General features: G+C 42.5%; 1 protein-coding gene across 5 annotated transcripts in view; it reads right to left on the minus strand.

Annotated features, from left to right (window-relative positions):
• Positions 1-1,991: 1,991 nt before the first annotated feature.
• Positions 1,992-19,422, minus strand: part of AMOT (angiomotin) — a 60,771-nt gene continuing 43,340 nt past the window's right edge. For all 5 annotated transcript variants that reach the window (XM_056359925.1, XM_056359926.1, XM_056359924.1 and 2 more), the window contains 6 exons: positions 9,557-9,706; positions 7,556-7,746; positions 5,185-5,307; positions 4,292-4,524; positions 3,234-3,458; positions 1,992-2,202 (listed from right to left, as the gene is read on the minus strand). In XM_056359925.1, the coding sequence (XP_056215900.1) occupies positions 2,102-2,202; positions 3,234-3,458; positions 4,292-4,524; positions 5,185-5,307; positions 7,556-7,746; positions 9,557-9,706 (1,023 nt within the window). In that variant the 3' untranslated portion in view covers positions 1,992-2,101. The remainder of the gene's footprint in view (positions 2,203-3,233; positions 3,459-4,291; positions 4,525-5,184; positions 5,308-7,555; positions 7,747-9,556; positions 9,707-19,422) is intronic.

Here is a 19,422-nt window from a genome sequence, read left to right on the forward strand (position 1 = left end):
TTTAAGACATTCTCAGGGACAAGAAGGAAGAGGCTGTGAATAGTTTGCCTAGAAAAGGGTGGAGAACTAATTCAGACGGATTATGAAGACACTCTTAGGGAAGGCCTACCGCACTGTCCAGAAAGATGTTGTCCCATATGGCAGAGACAGTCAAAGCTTTTAAATGCAGCTCTGAAGCGTCTCGAGCAGCGGCGATGGAAGGGAGTTTGTGCTGCCTGTTAGAGCAGTCACTGGTAGAGCCAGGCTATCTGGAATCGGTTCACATCTTACCCTGTGCATTTTGCCACCTCTAAGTCCTGTGGGTCGGGTCTAGGAATATAGCCTGAAGACCACTAACAAACAGCAAATCTGTTAGAAATGATGGGAAGGGTTTTCCTTGGTTTTTAAGCGATTATCACCAGAAGACAAACAAAATGCAACTCCCGGCTGATCTTCAGGCCCTGCTAAGTCACCGGCGTGGCAGACAGAAGGCACATCCTTTCACCTCCCAACCCTCCACTGTCAAATTCAGGTAAGGCCATTTCAATTGGACACCATATCAGTAGTGTCAACCAAGCAAAAATTGAGGACATTCACTAACTGTACAATGATTAATTAGTGATTTTTCTTATTTCTGGGGTGAAACGATCTGAAATGAAAACCTGGCTACCCTAATGATGCACAGAAAGCTGAGACTAGCCAGGTTCCCAATGTGTGACCACTGGCTAATTAAATATTTTAACATTCAAGTAAAAAAAAGAAGTAGGTTTTAAGAGAAATTAATATTGAAGTGTTTCAATAAAATGCTAAGATGGTAACAAAAAATATTCATTTACTTCTATTGGTCTTAATACCTCCCCTTACAGCACCTGCAACCAAAGCATTGCTGCATCTGTGCTACTTCCCAAAAATCTGAAAGTGAATCTGATTACTTAAATGTGTAACTTTCTTCTGTAATGCCTTTGGGGCTGTCTTTAAGCTGCTCTCTCCAATTAGGTGAAGAAAAAAAATATTTTGGAAGGAGAGAATTCGCCATCTGGAACTTTACACAGAGCTTCTCTTTAAAGCTCTACCTCTCAGCCTTTGCTATATGAAAAAGAATCCAGTATCTCCAAGAAGGAGGGACATATAAAGTAGAAGGGCATTTGAAATACAGAAAAAACTGCTATGGAGAAACATCTCCACAGATGCAGCAGATTAAGCTCCTAATGCTGAAAAGCAACAGGGCTTGCCACTTGCACTATGGTAAATTTGGAGTAGTTCCACTAAAGGCAATGGAATTACAACAGCAGAAATCTGATCTAACAGATCAGGACTGAGCCTGTAAACGCTCATTTTTTAATTTACGTAAAACATGAATGCAATATATTATTTACTATCCACCATATAAATTATTGAAAAGTACTTAAGTATAAAAGTGTGGCAAATCTTTCAATGAAACTAAAAATGTGAAATGCGACATTAATCACCGGAGTCATTTTCTTTAATAAAGAAATAACACAATTTGGGAAATATTAAAAAAAAAAAAAAAAAAGAACATTACCACAATGAAAACAGAAACCTTTCCAGGCTATGAATGTGAAACACCTATTCTGAGCTCTTACACTGAGTGTAAAGAGAAAGTATAAAGAGAAATCTCCCTTGATCACAGCTCAAGTTTATAAAAGATTCTCTGAACACCTGTATTCTAAAACCAGTAAGTGATGCTCACAACTACGTCCCCGGTTCTGATCATTATAAGGCCATTATGCTCGCCTTACTGCATTCAAGCTAGACATTTAACCAACAGCTGTAAGAGTAGGTACTTCTGTTTAAGAGACTTTAAAAATACTGAAATGAAATATCAGATGTAGCGCACCTAAGTTCTTGGCTTTTCTCCAGATGTTACCAGATCCAGTATTTAAAAAATAAAGGGGGAAACTTTCAAAGAACAAGTGTTACGGGTTTTTTATAATTTAGAACAAATTATAAATTAACCTGTCCATACTTTTGAGACATAATATACAAGAACAAACAGCTGAGTGTTCTTTTATTACTCAGGTACTACAAATTTTTTCCCAATAAAAATGTCTTTTAAAAATGTCTTGCTACTGTATCCCAGCTCAGATCCCGGCACAGCCTTTCAGATGAGGTATTCTACCATCTCTCCATCTGGGAGGTCCTGCCCCATGGTCTGAACAGGGGCTTTTCTTTCAAGAGTGCTGGAGTGGAAGAGTGGCCCATCTATGTGATGAGGAAAAACAAGAGAAGACAACCAAAGCTGTAACTTCAATGAGGTTAGAAATATGACGTTAACATTTTAAAAGTAATCTTCTATCACTAGTCAAAAGACAGCTAACAACTCCTTACTTCATTTAAAACACTTCAGTTCTTCATGTATATAGCCAGACAAATAAAGATATTTTACCAAATTCTCTTTGGGTATCTTCCACTGATACACAATGGCATATAAAACTGGAGCGACTGCATTTAAACCAATGGAGTCAGAGCAGACTTTCACCACAAAACCTGTTGCCCCATCTCCCTCCATACCCATTAAATAGCATAGCATGAGCAAGATGCACAGCAGACCAGCCAAATTCACTCTTCCGTAAAGAACAACATAATTGTAATGTGTCTGTAAGTAGAAGAGGCAAGGTTGTGTAATCTGCATTGATCTGGCAGAGTGGGCTGGAAAATGAGCAGCTCTTGCCAGCTCGGAGCTCTGTGGGAAGCAAATTCAGCTCTGTGACAGTCACTGTCAACTGGATCTACTCGTGCCAATGCTGAAGTTGGTGCTGTGACTGGGACAGTACAATAACGAGACAGCTTCATCATGACTGTTACCTTTCCTTCTCCTTCCTCGCCCTTATCTGAGTCCACTTGGCTTTGAATACCCACTAAAAGACAACAGCCACTTCCTACAGCCCATTTTCATACCCTGTTTAAACCCCACACACTACTCGCAATTTACTTCAGGGTAGACACTGACTCAGAGTCTGTCCTGGGGTTTCCATATACCTGCTCCAATTCTCAAATCTCCCTATACCCCTCTATCCAGCGTGTCCATGTTTACGCTACCACTCTTAAGGCTATTTTTCCATCAGAGCATTTGAGAGCCCTCAGAAAATCATCAAGCTGGCCTCTGAAATCCATCTGTCCTCACAAAAACTAAACCCGGTTTTCCTGAATGGAGAAAGGGATGGCAGGGCCCGTCCCACAGAGCAGAACTGATTGCGAGTCGGTGGCAGGGGAGGGCAATTGAGCTTTGCTACCTGTTTTGTCTGCGCTGTAGGCCAGGTTGGTACTGGGGAGTCGTCCTGGTGTGGGAGCTGCAGTGGAAGGTGCAGCTTTGCTCTGTTCGCTGCCCCGGTCAGTCTGGGTGCTGCAGTCTCTGCTGCCTGTTTTCGAGTGGGCTGACAGCAATGGTGTGGAAGGAAGGACAGGAGAGGGGGTGGAGGGAATGGATTCGGAGCGATATTCTGTTCCCAGCAGAACACCTTTGTGGAAAAAGGGAAGAAAATTTCACAATCCCAGAAAACTAACTGGTATCAGTTCTGCATCCCTCTGTACTACTTGCCCTAGGATCTGGAGAGCGCCCTGTCCTTCAGCAGACAACACTCATTTACCACCAGGTGCTAAAGTACCTGAAGAATAGCAGCATCCTCATGTTGCTGCATGCAAAGATACACAAGTGGGCACTGACACCTTACTTCCCTGTCTCTAAGTAGTGGCCTGTCTACAGCAGGGTAAATCTGCACACTCTGACATCAGCTGCAACAGATTCTTATTTACATTTCAGGGTCTTGTCTCACAGGGAGGGCCTTTGGACCAAACTTTTCCCCTGAAATAAAAAAAAATAATCTAAGATTTGATTTGTTACAACTCATTTTCTCTGAACAATGGTGTTGAGCCATTCCAGAGAGCAGCCGTGTTAGTGCAGGCACAACACTACAAGACAGCAATCCTGATTAGTATCTCTGTTCCTGTTCAAGGAGACTTTACACCTTCAGACAGCTGTAACAACCCAGCTGAAAGCAAGTGCTTAGGAACTGTGAAAACTGAACCTCAAATATCCCTAAAGTCAGGTACCGAACTGGGAATAAAGGCTTATGTATTTTAATGACAGAGCCTGGACAGCAGAAATCACTATTTCCCAAAAGCGATTAAAAGAAGCAGTTGTTCCAAAGATATCCTGTCCCACTTGCAGCCAGCTTCACTGCACACGAGGCCAGCTCATCTGTCTGTCCAACACACCTGCCTCCCGCTGCTCCTGCCTCCCCTCTAAGCACTGACTCGCACATCTGAACTGCCACCCTTATTTAAAAATTACCTAGGCTGCCTTTCCAGCTCTTGTCCTCCCTCTTCTCCTCCAGGATGGGAGTGCTGCTCAGCGTTGATGAGTGGGACAGCAAGCCTGAGCCAGCGTTCGAAATGGACATCAGCGACTTGGCGGGTCTCATTGAGGAGAGCTGGTCGGTCTTACCAGGCTCCTTCCGGGAGCGCTGCTGCAGGACTTTGATCATGGCATCCTTCTCGATGATCTGGGCATGCAGAGTCTTAATCCTTGAGAAGCACAAAGAAGAACAATGTACCTGTACTCCTGTCTCCTTGGACTGAGGCCTCAGTGCCCCCACGGCTGTGACTAGGACTCCCTTAGGCATTTGTGGAGGCAGACAAGATGCCAGTGAGCTTATTGCCCTGAATACTGGCTGCTCACTGGCCCACGGGAGCAGATCACGCATGTATACATGCATGAGTAAACGGCTCTGAGATACCCATCCACCTTTGGCTACTGGAAGCTGCTCTAAACAGCCATGGAAGAGGCTTGGAGACAAAGCTGAGAGTTCTGGGCAGGACATGAGACCAACAGAAAGGATTAACACACTGTGGGAGTCTGCAACGGACCTAACCCTAGGGAAAACAGTTCTGTGAGAATGGAAAGAGCTGGCTGGAGCCTGGGGTCTGATGAGGATGCCCTGAAGAGAGAAGAGGAACAAGCCAGATGCAAAAAGTCTAAGAGAAGACTTTTTTGCATTAGCCCTCAGTATCAAGACAGGTTTTGGATTGCTATGTAGATACTCCCTTGGCCAAATGAGCGTCTGGCATCCTACATCATTGCTATGGGTGAAGACACAAGAATTTCTGGTTCTGAGGTGTCTACCCAGACAATTAATTTAAAGTCTCTGTCCTAAAGAAGCCAGATAGGACCAAACTGCATTTTACCTTCCCTCCATGTCGAGACACCTTCTGTTGGCAAGCAGGATCTCTTCCTCCTCCTTCTGAATACGAGCTTCCAGCGAGGTGTCATAGCTAGGGTTAGGCGAGTGACTGATCACTGTCGTGTCCCTGCGAACAAGCAGTAGAGCAGATGAAGGACCAGCTATGTTTGCTGCTTTACTCCTAGCAGCATAAAATTATTGCTCAAAAGCAACGAGCAAGAATATCCACTTTTTTTGAGTTTAGGTTGGCTCAGTGTCTTCCAAAAATCCAACTCCCAGCCCTAATGAAAGCAGGATTACAAAAATATGCAAGTCATTACAACAACAGTCAATCTACTGTCCATCTCGGGCCAGCCTATGATCTAACTGATTCACTGTACTACTGTAAACTGATCGACAAGGCAAATCCAAGGACATGGGGAGAGGGAAGGATGGCATAGAACACTAGGCATTTTTCTTCAATTGAAACAGCACAAACTTCGCTTTGGGTATAAAGCTCTCTTTCCCTTCCCCTTCCAACAGTATCATAGAGGGAATCGGAGTATCAAAGGGAACTAGGCATGGAAGCTCCTTAAGCAATCCTAAGCAGCTTGGTCCCAAAAACTTGGGAGTGGGCTGAAAACACTTTCAGACTGATTCCATATGGTGCCTGATATTAACACTGTGATAGTTGTTCAGTCCATTAACAAAACATGATGAGTATTTCATTCTACTTGTCGCTGTTGAGTCAGAACAAAGTCCCTGTGCTACGCTCTGTATCACTGTATGACTCATAACATTAAGAGCATGTTACTGGCATAGCTATGCATTAACAACATTACAAAAAAAACCAAACACACACAAAAAAACCTTGAGTTACCGAGAGCTCCAGTTCATTGTAGTAAGAACTGTCTGGGTAAATGTACTTATAACTCAGCAAAAGTTCAGATCAGGAACAGCAAAGCACCAATGTGAACGGCATAAGAAGGTCATTCATCACAGAAACCTAACCTGCCCCAGACTCCCTCCTGTGTTCTAAAGCATCCTTCCTGCAACCTTAACTTCCAAAGGGATGCTATTTTCCACTACCAAACAAAAGGAAAAGAAATTTGTGCACAGTGTAGGTGAGGTTGCCACTGAAATTAGTGGAATCCTTCACAGCCTATATTCTTGAAGGAGATACTAGAGGTGCCAACTGCATATAAACCTGCAGGAGTATGGACACTAATGGAATATCATCTTTTAGGGGAGAAGCAGCTAGAAGGAAATGGAAAAACAGAGGTTGGCTCTTTCCTGACTGGAAGGCACTCTTGTTCATTTAGCAAAACTTGAACAGGCCTAACACAGCTCTTCTCATTCCATAATGAACAATAGACCAGACCCTCACTTATCAGTGCATGCTGAAAATATAACATGGCCCCTAAGGAGAAGCAACAACATGAGCCTTTAGAGAATCTCTGGGGAAGCAGAAAACTGTGCACAAGAAGCATCAATACCCTAAAATAACAGCCTGCTTCTGGAGCAAGATAAGATAAAGTCTTTAAATGCTAACACAGCACATCTGCAACTTTACCCCTGTAATTCTAGTATGATCTTACAAGCTAGGAAACCAGTTGTGATAACATTCCTGTTTGAATCTGGTTCATGAAACAATCTAAAATAAAATCTGCCATCAAGAACCAGAAAGTAGTGAGCAATGAAATTACATGTAAGCAATACCTAATGCTAAAGCATTGCATTCTAATAACAGCTCTTGTTTACCAACTAGCTGAAGCACTTGGGCCTGTTTACAGCCATAATAAGTGTTTCTGTACAGTTATCTTGGAATGTGAGCTTGTTACCAAATTTCAGACACCCTCCCCTTCCCACCCCCACAAGCAGTGCTCTCCATACGCAGCAGAATGTTTTGAGCAGAATTTCCTAGTAGATGTTTCTGGTTAGTAACCATGTTGAAGACAATACCACAAAGTAATTTGCAAAAACATTCTGGAGAACAAGAAGCCATTCAGGGTGAATGATGTGAATCACCCAGCTTACCCCACCTCACATGACTTCAGCAAGGACTGATCCCTGTTTAAACAAATAAAAAATACCAAAACCCTTCTCATACACCTATTTTTGAATCAACAGCTTCTAGGAATGGTTCAGAACAATTCTAATCTGGAAAATGGCTCCTGGATGTGGAGGAATCTTCCCCTGGAAAAAAGTTTCTAATTGTTGGCAACTCCACAGCTCCCAGGAAAAGCAGCCAAGCCCTGCTTGCCTGCAGAAGTCTGAGAAGCCATTCAGACCACAAGGCGAGGTATCATGGGAGGGTGGTATGACAACATGCGTTGGTGAGAAATATGACATTCAACTGGAAAAATAATCCCAGTACTATGAAAAGTCTCCTTTACCTCTGAGCAGCCACAGTTGCAGCTGCATCCAAAGCAAACTGTCTCATCACACTCTCTTCCAGGTATTTCTGTTCCCACTTGGTCATGTCAGCTTCCAGAGCAAGAATCCTTTCTTCTTTCTCACGCAGGAGTTCCATAAGCGCTGTGGCGTTGTACTCCGAGACGTTGGCAGCCTGAGATGTACCCTGACGCTGGTTTCCAAAAGCAAGGGGGAAAAAAAAAAAAAAAAAGAGGTGTCAGGCTGCATCTGTAAGATTTGGGGTTGGTTTGCCTTTTGTCTGAAACACAGAGGCTGGTCCACAGCAGCACTGGCTTGACGTAAGAACCCCCCCAGAGTGAAATGCAGTGGCCTCTGCCATGCAGGGCAGACCAGGGGAGGGTAACAGTCTCTGTTAGAGCTTAATCTGAATCATCTGCAGGGGCAGTTTAGCCTCCCTCTGTCAAAACCAGTAAACAAGCTCATATACTGCACGAAAGGCTCCTATTTTCCAAATGCTGAAGCTCAAAAGTCATAAAACACCAAGCACTGCTGCTAAGAAAGACAGCTTAACTCACAGCATCCATACTAGAGTGCCTCCTGGTGCCATTCCAGAGCTGGTCAATACTAACAAGCAAATATCCAAGATGGAAAATGCTCCTTCTAAGGCCTTTTTTCCATGTGCAAAGCCCCACATGTGCACCTGAGAGCTCTATCATGCTATTCAGGTCTGATGGCTACAGCCCATCCATAATGCCTGACGTAACACAGATTCACTTCCAACATCGTTCCAGCAAAACACTAACTAGCATACAAGAGTTATCACACCTTTTAAAAGAATGCATCCAAAATATTTTTGAAGGATTTGGTTATTAAATCAATATGATCCAGTGTATACCTGTGGATTAATTAGCCAGGGATTAAAAATAATTCAGTTCTAAAGCAAGACTTGGAAGACAGGCAGTGCTCCCTTCCAAACAAGAAAGAGTGGAGATTTGCTGAGCTAATACTTCAACAGATAAAATACCTAGTTTTATATGGAAGTCTCATCTGGGACTGGCAGGATATTTGACTTAAAAATTAAAAAAAAAATAGTTTAAAAGAAAAGAAATTGGGCAGACAAGTTATTTTATGTTCAGCTCAGAATTCTCAACCATGACAAGAAAGCTGTTTTCTGTGTTGACTCAGGCTCAGTGTCAAAAATTGTAGGGTTCAGAGCACACATTCATCTTCCAATGGTAACACTGAGAAGTTTATCCAATTACTGTAACTCCTACTAAAACCAATCCAAAAATACAAGTAAGATTTAAATATCCATTCCTATGCAGATGTGAGAGTTGGGGGATAAATATGATCTGAAACTAAATGCTATTTAGAACATAGAATCCTATTTCCAGTAAAATTTACAAACCTGGCAGTCCACCTATGTTTGACATAGGTTGAACTAAAACTAAAACTTCACATCTAATTCATGCCACCACTGCACAATCTACTTCTCATTCATTCTTCTTACTGAAATTAACTCATGTTACAATCATATGAACATACTCTACATGAGGGTCCCATCTGTTTCTGTCAACAGCATTTATAGAAAGGTTTTGCCATTTTGGTTTTGTTTGTTTTTTTCAAATGCAAAAGCTCTCTGAAGGGCCTCTTTTCAGGCTGGTTGTTAATGATTTTTTTTATAAAATCTCAAATTGTGAACGATATTTTAAAAATAATTTAAAAATCAATATAACCAGTTTACTTAAAGATAGAACACCATCTAGCTACGTGGCTATGTCTGAATCTCATCGTGTGATGGATCCTCTGTTGCTCTGTTACCTAAATTTTCTGGTTGGAATGGAAGAATTAAATCAAGTAAAACCAATACAACAGCCAGCAAATCCATGATTCTAGCTACCAAAATAAAAATCTGTTAATTTTACAAAATGGAAAAAACCACTGCCCTTCCTTTATGTGTGTGTAGGGTATAGCGTACAACCCTACACAAACCTGGCATGGCAGAGGGAAACGGCGGGTACCTGCTGCATCCGGAGAGATTCCAGTTCCCTCTCCAGCCGGGTCCGCAGCCTGTGTTCCAGCTGTTCCCGCTTCTCACATGCTGCCTGCAGCTGAACCAAGGCCTGCTGCATCTTCTCCACCTTCTCAACATAGACCTGCTTCTTTTTGAGCTGAAACAAAGGAAGACAATTCAACGTAAGTTAAATAATGAGAACAAGCGAGTGAACCTCTGGCTTTGTACACACTGCTGCACGCAGAAACACCAGGCAAGGAAGAACATGTCCAGACGGCTGCTGTCAGTGTCCCTCAGGCTCCTGCTCTGGACTCGACACTTGGGATGCTACAAGGCTTTCCCATCTCTGCTTTCCTGCTAGGTATATTTGTTCTTTTTGTCCTCAGCAACCCCAGGGTAATGATGGGGAAACTGAGGTAATTATCTGTTGCAAATGACTGAGAGCAGCAATGGGCTAGAAAGGGCATCTGGGTTCACAATAGAGAATGTTTAAGTGACCTGAGACACTACCAAGGTAACTGCAGCAAAGATAGCATTTAGAGCTGGTCCACAAGTTAGGAACACTTTGCGGTGCAATACTGAAAATTGCTGGCAGCGTATTTATGAGAGTAAGTAGAAACTGAATCAAAACTTGCAGGACCCTATTCCAGCCCTGTAACAATAAAATAAAGAACAGGATCAAAGCACACACTAGACATGGCTTGTGCTCTCTCCACACTGCAGCCAGGTTTATTCCAGCAGTCCGGACATCCGCCTCAGTCATCTTGGCCCAGTGTGACCCGAGAGCTCCTGCCCCATTCCCTGTCTCTGCCCTTCAGTCCTCCTCCATCGTTCATCCTGCCAACCAAGCTGCTATCCTGACTTACAATAAGCAATAAAAACTACCATGCTGAGATGCCTGGTAACTGTCTTAGCGAGATTAATCCATGGTTCCAGCAGAATAAAACCAAACTAAAATATGAATTTTTTTAAAATGAGCAAAACATGCCCAGGCCTAGCTTTGTTCTAATATATAGGATACTGGACACCCATGGACATAATTTTCTGTTAAGGAAAAGACTAACAATCACAATTAGCTGGCCTTCTGTGGCAAATCTAGGGCACTGCTTTTTTAGCTGTGACGGTCATAAACCCTGAAATACAAAAATAGCAGGAAGAAGGCAACTTTTCCCAACAGTCAGAGCCAAAGTCTAGAGAAGCACCACAATGAAAAACACAGGCTCCCTTATGTGAGTTCAAAGAGCTACTCTACAGCTTCATGGAAGAAAAGTCCACTGAGGGATATTAAAGACAAAAGACATCACTTTTGGCTCAGGAAGTCCTTCTTGGAAGCGGAAAGTATTCTGGGAAAGTACCGCTGTTTGTTGGCCCCATTCTGATAGTGTTCCCTAGGAATCTGCTCTAAGTTTCGGCACAGACAGGATACTAGGCTTGCTGGGCTTTGATCTGAACAATATGAGCCATTCTTACAGTGCACCTTCATTCCAAAAAGGTCTTATCATGTGTTTCTTCAAAATTTTCTCTTTTCACACTCTTGTTCCTTGGGGCAATCCAGAGACTGCAATGTGAATAGCAGAGAAAGAAAAACCTCCAAACACTATTAATCCCAGACATGGTACCCTTTTCTTTTCTTCATAAAGTCAGCAGGCATCTAATCTCACAGCATGAATGTTGCTGCCCTAGAGGATTTTCCCCAAACAAGTATTTTTGGGGCAGTATAATAAAAGTTTGGGCAATATAATGAAAGTTACAATAAATAGTGAGTAATCCAGTCAAAGGCCTTCCCACCAGTGCATGTGGAGTAGAAAGATATTTTTATTCCTTGATTACTCAAGATTTCAAACTTGTTTGAAATGGGAGGGACGAGAACATTTTAGTACAACTTAATATTCCACTGCTGCTCTGCAGAAAATCAATAAAATGTTATACTTAATAGACCTTTTTACTCCAGAACATAGTGCTTAATAACACTGATTTAAGCTTTCTCAGACTCCAATAAAGTGTAGATTAATGCAGTAGTTTTGCACTCAAGTTAACAGCAGCTCAAGGCGGTTCTGTAACTAGCCAAAAATTATAGACTATAAGTCAGCAGCAGAACCTAGAAATGAAGAGCATGCAGTATCCTGGTTTTGCATACAAGCTTACTGACCTAGACAAGAGTAAGGAACAACCTAATAAACTCGCTAGCAGCAAAATATCATAGAAACATAGAATCATTTAGGTTGGAAAAGACCTTGAAGATCGAGCCCACATGCATCGAGCTGAATAATAATCTCTTGAAAATCAGCTCTTGTCCCCCACTCTTCTGTATAAAAAAAATCAAGGAAGGACGTACATTTGGTCTCTTATTACCTACCACAAAGCATTCAAATTTCTGAAAAGTTTTTTAACGCACAGGTACAACTTTCCTCGCAAAAGCAGCTGCCGATAACATTTCACTAGTTTCATAACTAATAAACCTGAGTATGCATATGCGTGGATTAACGTTTTGGCCTGCATTCAAAGAATACCAAGAGCCCAGCCAAAAAAGAATTAGGACACAAAAATTCCACTGAAACATTCACTTTGAAAATGCTCCCATCAGCCAAACCTGCAGGTGAAACATTGCAACACAAGCTGTTGCCCAACTTACCAGCACTGCCTGCACATGCCTAACTCATGCACCAGACCTAAAGTACAGGCACGGCCTGTTCAGTGGCTTTTCATAAAGACAACTTCGGGTTTTTTTTTCTTCCCCCTTCACAAAATACATCTTCCAGCACCAGGAAGAATTAGGAATGTTAGCAAATTTGGGGTTTGCATGTGTATTTTATTTAATGGCTTAAAAACAGAATTAATTGAGGAATCCCTCAAATCATTCTCAGTTTTTTGGAACACAGATGTTCAGGAAGCTTTAAAGGCATGTATATGCTCCAGACAACTCAGCTTTCCTAATGTGCCTTTTGACACAATTATTCTTTATATATGAGACTGCTTAATTTCATGCACTGGCTGCACTCAGTCAACTCACTGCATATTCTGACAGTTTCATTCATTTCCAGCTCTGCCATCTCTGTGACTGCAAGTATTTATGAGGAACAATTTACCTTTCTGTGAATCAGGATCCTCCAGGACTGGTAGCAGTGAAATCCAATATTACTTTTTTTTTTTTTTTTAATAAATCTTTCTGACTTGTTGTGTCCTCTCAGTGTAAAGAGGATCAGTAATAATTCTTGCAAGCACAGAGGGATTTCATTACCATAAATTGAGAGTATGATGGTGTTTTCCTAAGACAGGAATTGGAAACAGTTTCCTGAGTATTGCCAGGGTGCTGCAGACATAAGTGAAATGGGAGGAAGAAAAAAAGGCGGCATGCTGAGGCTTGTTCTTGGTCATTTGCCATGGATTCCCCACCCTCTCTCTTCCAGCAAAGAACTAAAACTGGCTGCTCAGTGCCAAGGGCCACAGTAACACCTACCATGGGGGAGATGGCATCAAAGGATGCTGGAATTCTCTCCTCTACAAGCCTTGCAGTGAACACATGCTCTAGATAAGAGTTCAGTCCTGAAGCTTTACAAAGATGCGGTCACGCCCTTCAGTATATAATTTTAAATAAATTTTACAAGATAGTAATTTTCCTTTGATGGTAGTGCATTTAACTAAGAAGCAAGCTCATGCTCACATAATGTATTATAACTGTTTTGCCTTGAAGGGTGCTCTGAAAAAGAAGGGCATTTTACTCATAATAACATCTTTATTATAACACCTCTTTAAGACACTAAGATCTCAAATAACCTCAGTGCACATCTGGAAGCACAGCAGAGCAATTCAGCATGACTGCTTCCCTTCCCAGCATTTTCTAAAGCACATGGCACAACTTTAATCATGTGCATACCTTCTCCAAGTCAATCCCTGACTGCTTTGGAAAATGTCCTAACCAAGGATCAGAGGTCAGGCTTTAACTCTATCAACAAGATTTTCTAATTAAACCATTGTAAACAAGAGCAGTCACTCTCCAGTCCACATCCACTACGATGTTTACGTAAATGCTGCAACAGGACTGAGGACAAGAAAAATAAAGAAGGCAAGGACTAGCTTGGGATTCTGCAGATATCTAGTATGCAGAAGTGTGAATTGATGGAGGGAATACCCCTGAAAGATTTCCTGGCCTCCCAATCAAGTATTTCTGTCTTCATTTTATTTCCTCTAACCCTTGTCAAGATTGCCTTCTGCAGTTCAGAGCCAGACGGGAGAAGGAGGACACTCTTGGGATTCAGAGGCTTCACGGCTCACAAGAGTCTGGCTGACCTGAAGAGCAATCTGTTTCCAAGTTAGAAAGATTTACTGCCTGAAAACATCTGCACACCGCTATCACCAAATTGCAGGGCTTCCAGCAATGGAAAAGGAATCAACCACTCTAAACGCACAGGGATGAAATGATTAAACAGATCCACTAAACCTAGAAAACTGAAACTGGTCCTCAGAAACTTTTCACAGGAGAAAAGACTTCCTAAGACAACGGAATGCCTGGCTGCAGGCAATCCGCAGCCTTCTCTGCCACAGAGAGCATTTGCATGGTCTAAAACCAATGGCCAAGGACAAAGTGTTCCTGTCAGAAACAGGGACCTTTGATTACTACCACAACTGCCCAGCAGAAAAGGGATTAACATTCTAAAAGCCAAACAAATCCTGTTCCTTGGTTTGATTTAGGCTTCCACAAGCCATGCAATCTCTTTCAGGGAAGCCAGGTGCTTGCAGAAGAAAGGCTCTGAGGAGGGCACGGAGATTTCACGCACACAGCACAGGGAGCAGGGACATACAGGAATGAGGGATTTTCACTGTCAAGGCACTAGAAGCAAGGGAGGTAGAGGCTGTAACATCCTCCGGACTGGAGATGCCTCTGCAGGGCAAATGCAGTCCTGGACCTACCAGGTGAGGGGGAAGGAAGGATCTTTTGTAAAGAGATTCAGCGCTTCCAGATGCGTTACTCAGCAAACAGTTTTTCTGGGGAAGAAGAGAAGACTTCCTGCAAGGCTAGCAATGATTCAGAAACTCTCCCAGGCATTTTGACAAAGTCAGCCATTACCCTCCTCATCTAGGACACCTCCTATTTCAGTAAATTGGTAACACTCGTCAGCATCTGCTTGTCTCCCACCCACTATTTCTGATGTCTTCAAAGTCCTTTGTTTAATATATTCAGGGTGTTTTCATGACATTCTGGGTTTATCCTAAAGCTGAATCCATTCAGATGCAGCTGAAAATGTATTTCCCCCACAAGAATTTGCCTGCTATGGCAGAAATGTAGTAAAAAAAAAAAAAAAAAGACAAAAAAAAAAAAAGACAGCAAGCACATTCACATTTAAACCACCTCTCCCTCTTGCAGTTGGAATATATTCCTCTAGGATGCCTTTGAACCCTCAGTTTCTTAGAATTCAGGCCCAATAAGGCGCCACTGGCCTCAGCAAGAACTCATGCTGAAACAATTTGGTAACAGTATCCTCTTGCTAGGGAATTGTGCTTGTTGCATGGGAATGTCATAATGTCATCTCTCCGTTTGTGTTAAAATAAGTTATAACTCTTGAAGCCACCTCTGGAAAATTATTAACAGACAGAATATGAGAGGTAATGACATGGCAATAAAAAGCCAGTGCTGCGCTGTTACAAGAATGCAGGTCATTAAAGACACACACGCATACTAGTTACATGGAAGAGAGAGAGTTTTCCTTCCTACCCATCCATGAACGAATGATACGCCATCCAAAAAGTGTTCCCTTTAAAAGCATCTCTGTCCTGAAAAGAGTAGTTATGTAGCTCTGAGAGTCTAAGCATTTAAGTGAGACAAAGCTGTGGAGGCTAGGAGTATCTTTTTATAGACCCAGAGAAGTGACTGGAGAAAAACAAGACAAGCTTTCAAGCACACAAACTCTCCTTTGGGTCTCTTCCCTACAAGCCAGAGCTCTGTTCTGAAAGTATCTCAGACACAGCGTATGAAGTACAATAGATGTCATTTGGAAATGAACGTTGCTACATTTCCCCACAGACAGAACCCTCAGTGTTATCAGAAACAGTGTGCTATTTCTCTCCACAATAGCTGAGTGGGAAATGAATATACTATCTTAGCTTTGATATCTGGTTTATGTTGAATTCTGATGGCTGAAAGATCTTACAGCTTCTAAATACAAGGCACTTTTAGAAAACATATTTCATTCCAGCTTCTTCCCTTCGCCAGCCCCCAGTCGGCACCAAGCAGACATCCTGTCTGGCTTCTCCTTCCATTGCAAGGTGTGTGCATGAGGATGGCAGAGAGCAGGTATTTATAGCTTCTTAGTGGTAGTCGCTATTTTTCAAAGCTGTCTCCTTAAGGCACGCATTAAAACAGTGGTTTGTAAAGCGGTGGAGCAAAGGAGTACAAGTTACACTACTATATAAAAACCCACAAACTTTTTTTAAGTTGAAGTGTGGTCTTCCATGGTATGAATTAACCAGGGTAAGTAGAAATGACCAAGTTCAATAAAAGTTCTGGAATTTTTTTTTTTTTTATTAGTGTAAAAACAGTAGCAATTGTACCCTCTACATCCAGCAGTTGTGGTTAGATAAAGTATTTGGCACCAAACTCGCTGCTGCAATATTACAAGCCTGGTAAGGACTCGACAATAAGGCAGTGCTTACCCAGTCTCTCGGGCTGGTCAAGATGGTCCTTTCCGTAAACGCAGCAATTCTGCCTTTGGCCCAGAGCAAAGCGAAGTTTAACTATCTGCTCTCTGTTTGCCGAAGGCTCTCAAGGTGTATGTTAGCAGATGTTGGTTGAATCATGGCAATGTGACTATTTTCAGAGCTCACACATACAGGCCATCTGTGACCATCTACCAGCTACAAACCTGCTGCACACTGCAGCCAACCAAATGCTTCCATCAAAATTGCCATCACGGCAATCCATGCTCCAAAATCAGGCTTTCTCATTGCTTTAGCTGCAAATATTGTTATCACTAACCATTTCTGACTGTGATATATGTTTTTAAGCCAACAGGCGTTTTACCTCAAATATATTCCATTATTTTAATTACATGCAATAAATTTGAAATAAATCTCAAGGGTTTTGATTTTCAAAAACACAGACTAATACTTCACAAAAAACAATTTTAATAAGCTGCTGACATGCATAACTGTGGAACATCTACTAAAGGGAAGAATGGAAATGGAGAAGTGAAAATAGGGGTTAATAACTGGGTATCTTTATGTAAAGTGCAGAAGGAGTAAAGTTTAAATATTACATATAAAGCATACATACTTAGCAAGTCTGTTCGTAGCCATATTTAAGTTTGTTTTAAATACTCATGATCACTCACCCTTTTTAGAACTTTGCAGAAATAAACTCCACTCTATCAAAAGCTTTAATGGCAGCTTGTTCTAAATTTGAAGAGTCATTTCACCCTTGCTAACGAACCAGGGAAAGGATTCTATGAATGCCTACTTTTACTTACAACTGTTTCAAACCATACTTTAGTATCTCCAAGATCATTCCTTTCTCCATCACATTTAGCATCCCTTTATCTCTTTTTTCCCTCTAACTTGGATGTTAAAATCCAATACATATAAAAGCTCTCTAAGCTCCATAGGAGCACATGCACCTACAGTTTACACATGGGTGGTTTCGTCCAAACTGGCAATTCAGGCAAAAGACTTAAAAAAAAATCTGGAAGTTCCAATTCCAATACAGTATTTAAATCCAGCTGTAGTGATATATGGCTTATAGCTCTCATTAGAACAGAAATGTTCTTTTTATAAAGGATCTGGTGCATATAAGGCAGGGTAACTCAGCTCAATAGAAAGTCAAAACGGAAGGAGGAAAAAAAAAGGCTGAAAACTTACATTACAGGATGCAACAACTGAAATATGCACACCCCCGCAGGCCATGAGCCAGAGTGGCTGCCAGCGTAAGAAACTCCACCCTCTTCTGCAGGACTAGTTTGGAAATCCTGACAATTACAGGGACTAGTAACTCAGATTAAGCTGGCAGGAGTAAAAGAAATAATTGACAAATTGCTCATATATATCCTGGTTACTGAATGTCACTAACTCAGGCTGACGTTTACAGTCCCTTCTAAATGGTGCCCTGAGCACTGAACAGCTTGCTTGGCTTTCTTTCGGAAAGTTACCAAACAGCTCGGGGATTTGAGAAGTTCCCACAATTCAATACTAATGAGGCAACAAATGCTTTATAATCCTAAGTATTTAATTAAAAAGTGATTTGGGAAACGTGCAAAAGTGACTCTTTACCCCTTCTGTTTCCCCTTATTTCCCCTCACCTCTAGGAAAAAAGAGAGTTAATTCCTGCTCCCTCACTGAGATGCTTCCACATTTATCTACAGCAGGAAGGGTGGCACTTCCTATGCGCCCTGGGATTTGAGCAAAGGTTGGATGCAAATGACCAGAAGCCCTCATGCAGGGCATTCCACTCTATATCAGCACACACGTGGTTTTTAAGCTATCATGCCATCCAGCCCAGAGTTACTTACCTATTTTACTATTCTACCTAGGCAAAAATACTTTGCCACAGCCCCAAACCCAATTCTTCCAGTAAAACGAGACAGGTCTTTTGAAAAGAAAACATACAATTATTATTACTCCTAAAGGTTTCAACTCTACTGTGAGGGAGCCACTATTAGTGCCTACACTGAGGTTCAACCTAGCCGAGTGCTGTGTGTGCTGGCCCCAGCTGATCACAGCAGCTCTATACATTGTGACTCCAAGCAAGTGAGTTGCTCCAGGGAATCCAGAAGGATGTCCTGTGTACTTAAAGTCAGTCACACATCAGACTTTTAGTGTAATAAGGTGCTGAAATCTGAATGAAAGCCGAAGAGCTCAATACATTGCAGGATCAAGTGACAGAACAGTTTTAGAGACGAAGAGAATCATGTCACCTTTAAATTACCCTACAACCTAACGCTCCCTGTCCCCCTGAGCAACAAAGGTGCAAGTCAGCCTTGCCAGGAGATGCTGCAATTTTTAGAGAAATCGGTGGACTTGTCGACTGCGTGCAAGGCTGAATGTGGCCAGTAGTAGTTAAGCAGTCCTCTGACTCCACTCTTCTTTTTCTGTTACTATAATTTGTATTGCACAGAACCAGTGATGGACCACAGCCTGACGATGCTAAGCGCTGAAGAACGAAAACTCCCTGCCCTCAAAGCTCACAGCCTGAGCCTGGGACGGGAGACAGTGGGTGGAAGCACACCCGCCAGGCAGGCCTAGTAGGCGCTCTGTGGGTCAGCATGAAGGGCAGCAGGCTCTGGGGCCCAGCCCCTGCCAACCATGTTGTGAGCATCACAGAAGGGTGCTTCAGAGCAGCCCTGCCAGTGTTTGCAGGGAAGGTGAGGACAGGCTGGGAGAAAGCACGGAAGTGCTTCTTTGCACTGGGGAGGAAGGGGTGCTTGGAAACTGAGAAGGACAAAGGTAGAAGACAGCCTCTCAGCAACAAAGGGAGAAGAGAAACAGGGTTGGGTAAACCATGAGGGGCCTGGAAAGTGGAGAGGAACTGCCTGAATTTGATGCGGCGGAGAAAAGAAAGTGAGGTGCAGCACGGGGGAGAAAGACTAAGGAGGTACGATGGCAGGTAGCCCTGCAACAACATCCTGAATGAGCACAGATGATCCAGGAGGGGAGAAACCGAGGGAGGGCTTCCATGAAGCTGAAGAGATTAAAGCAAGGGTACTGCAAAGGACAAAAATCAAGGACACCAGGGAAAGAAACACAGGAAGGCTCAGGGGAAGGGCTACTGAGGCAAACACAGAGCTTAGAGAAAAGCAGGCTAAAATTCAGAAGGCAGCTACATCTGTACCTGGGAGAGGAGGAACGCAGGCAAGACAAGACAGGAGGACGTTCACTTTGCATTTGATC

The sequence above is a fragment of the Falco biarmicus genome, chromosome 14, assembly GCF_023638135.1.
Source record: "Falco biarmicus isolate bFalBia1 chromosome 14, bFalBia1.pri, whole genome shotgun sequence".
NCBI classification, from domain to species: Eukaryota; Metazoa; Chordata; class Aves; order Falconiformes; family Falconidae; genus Falco; species Falco biarmicus.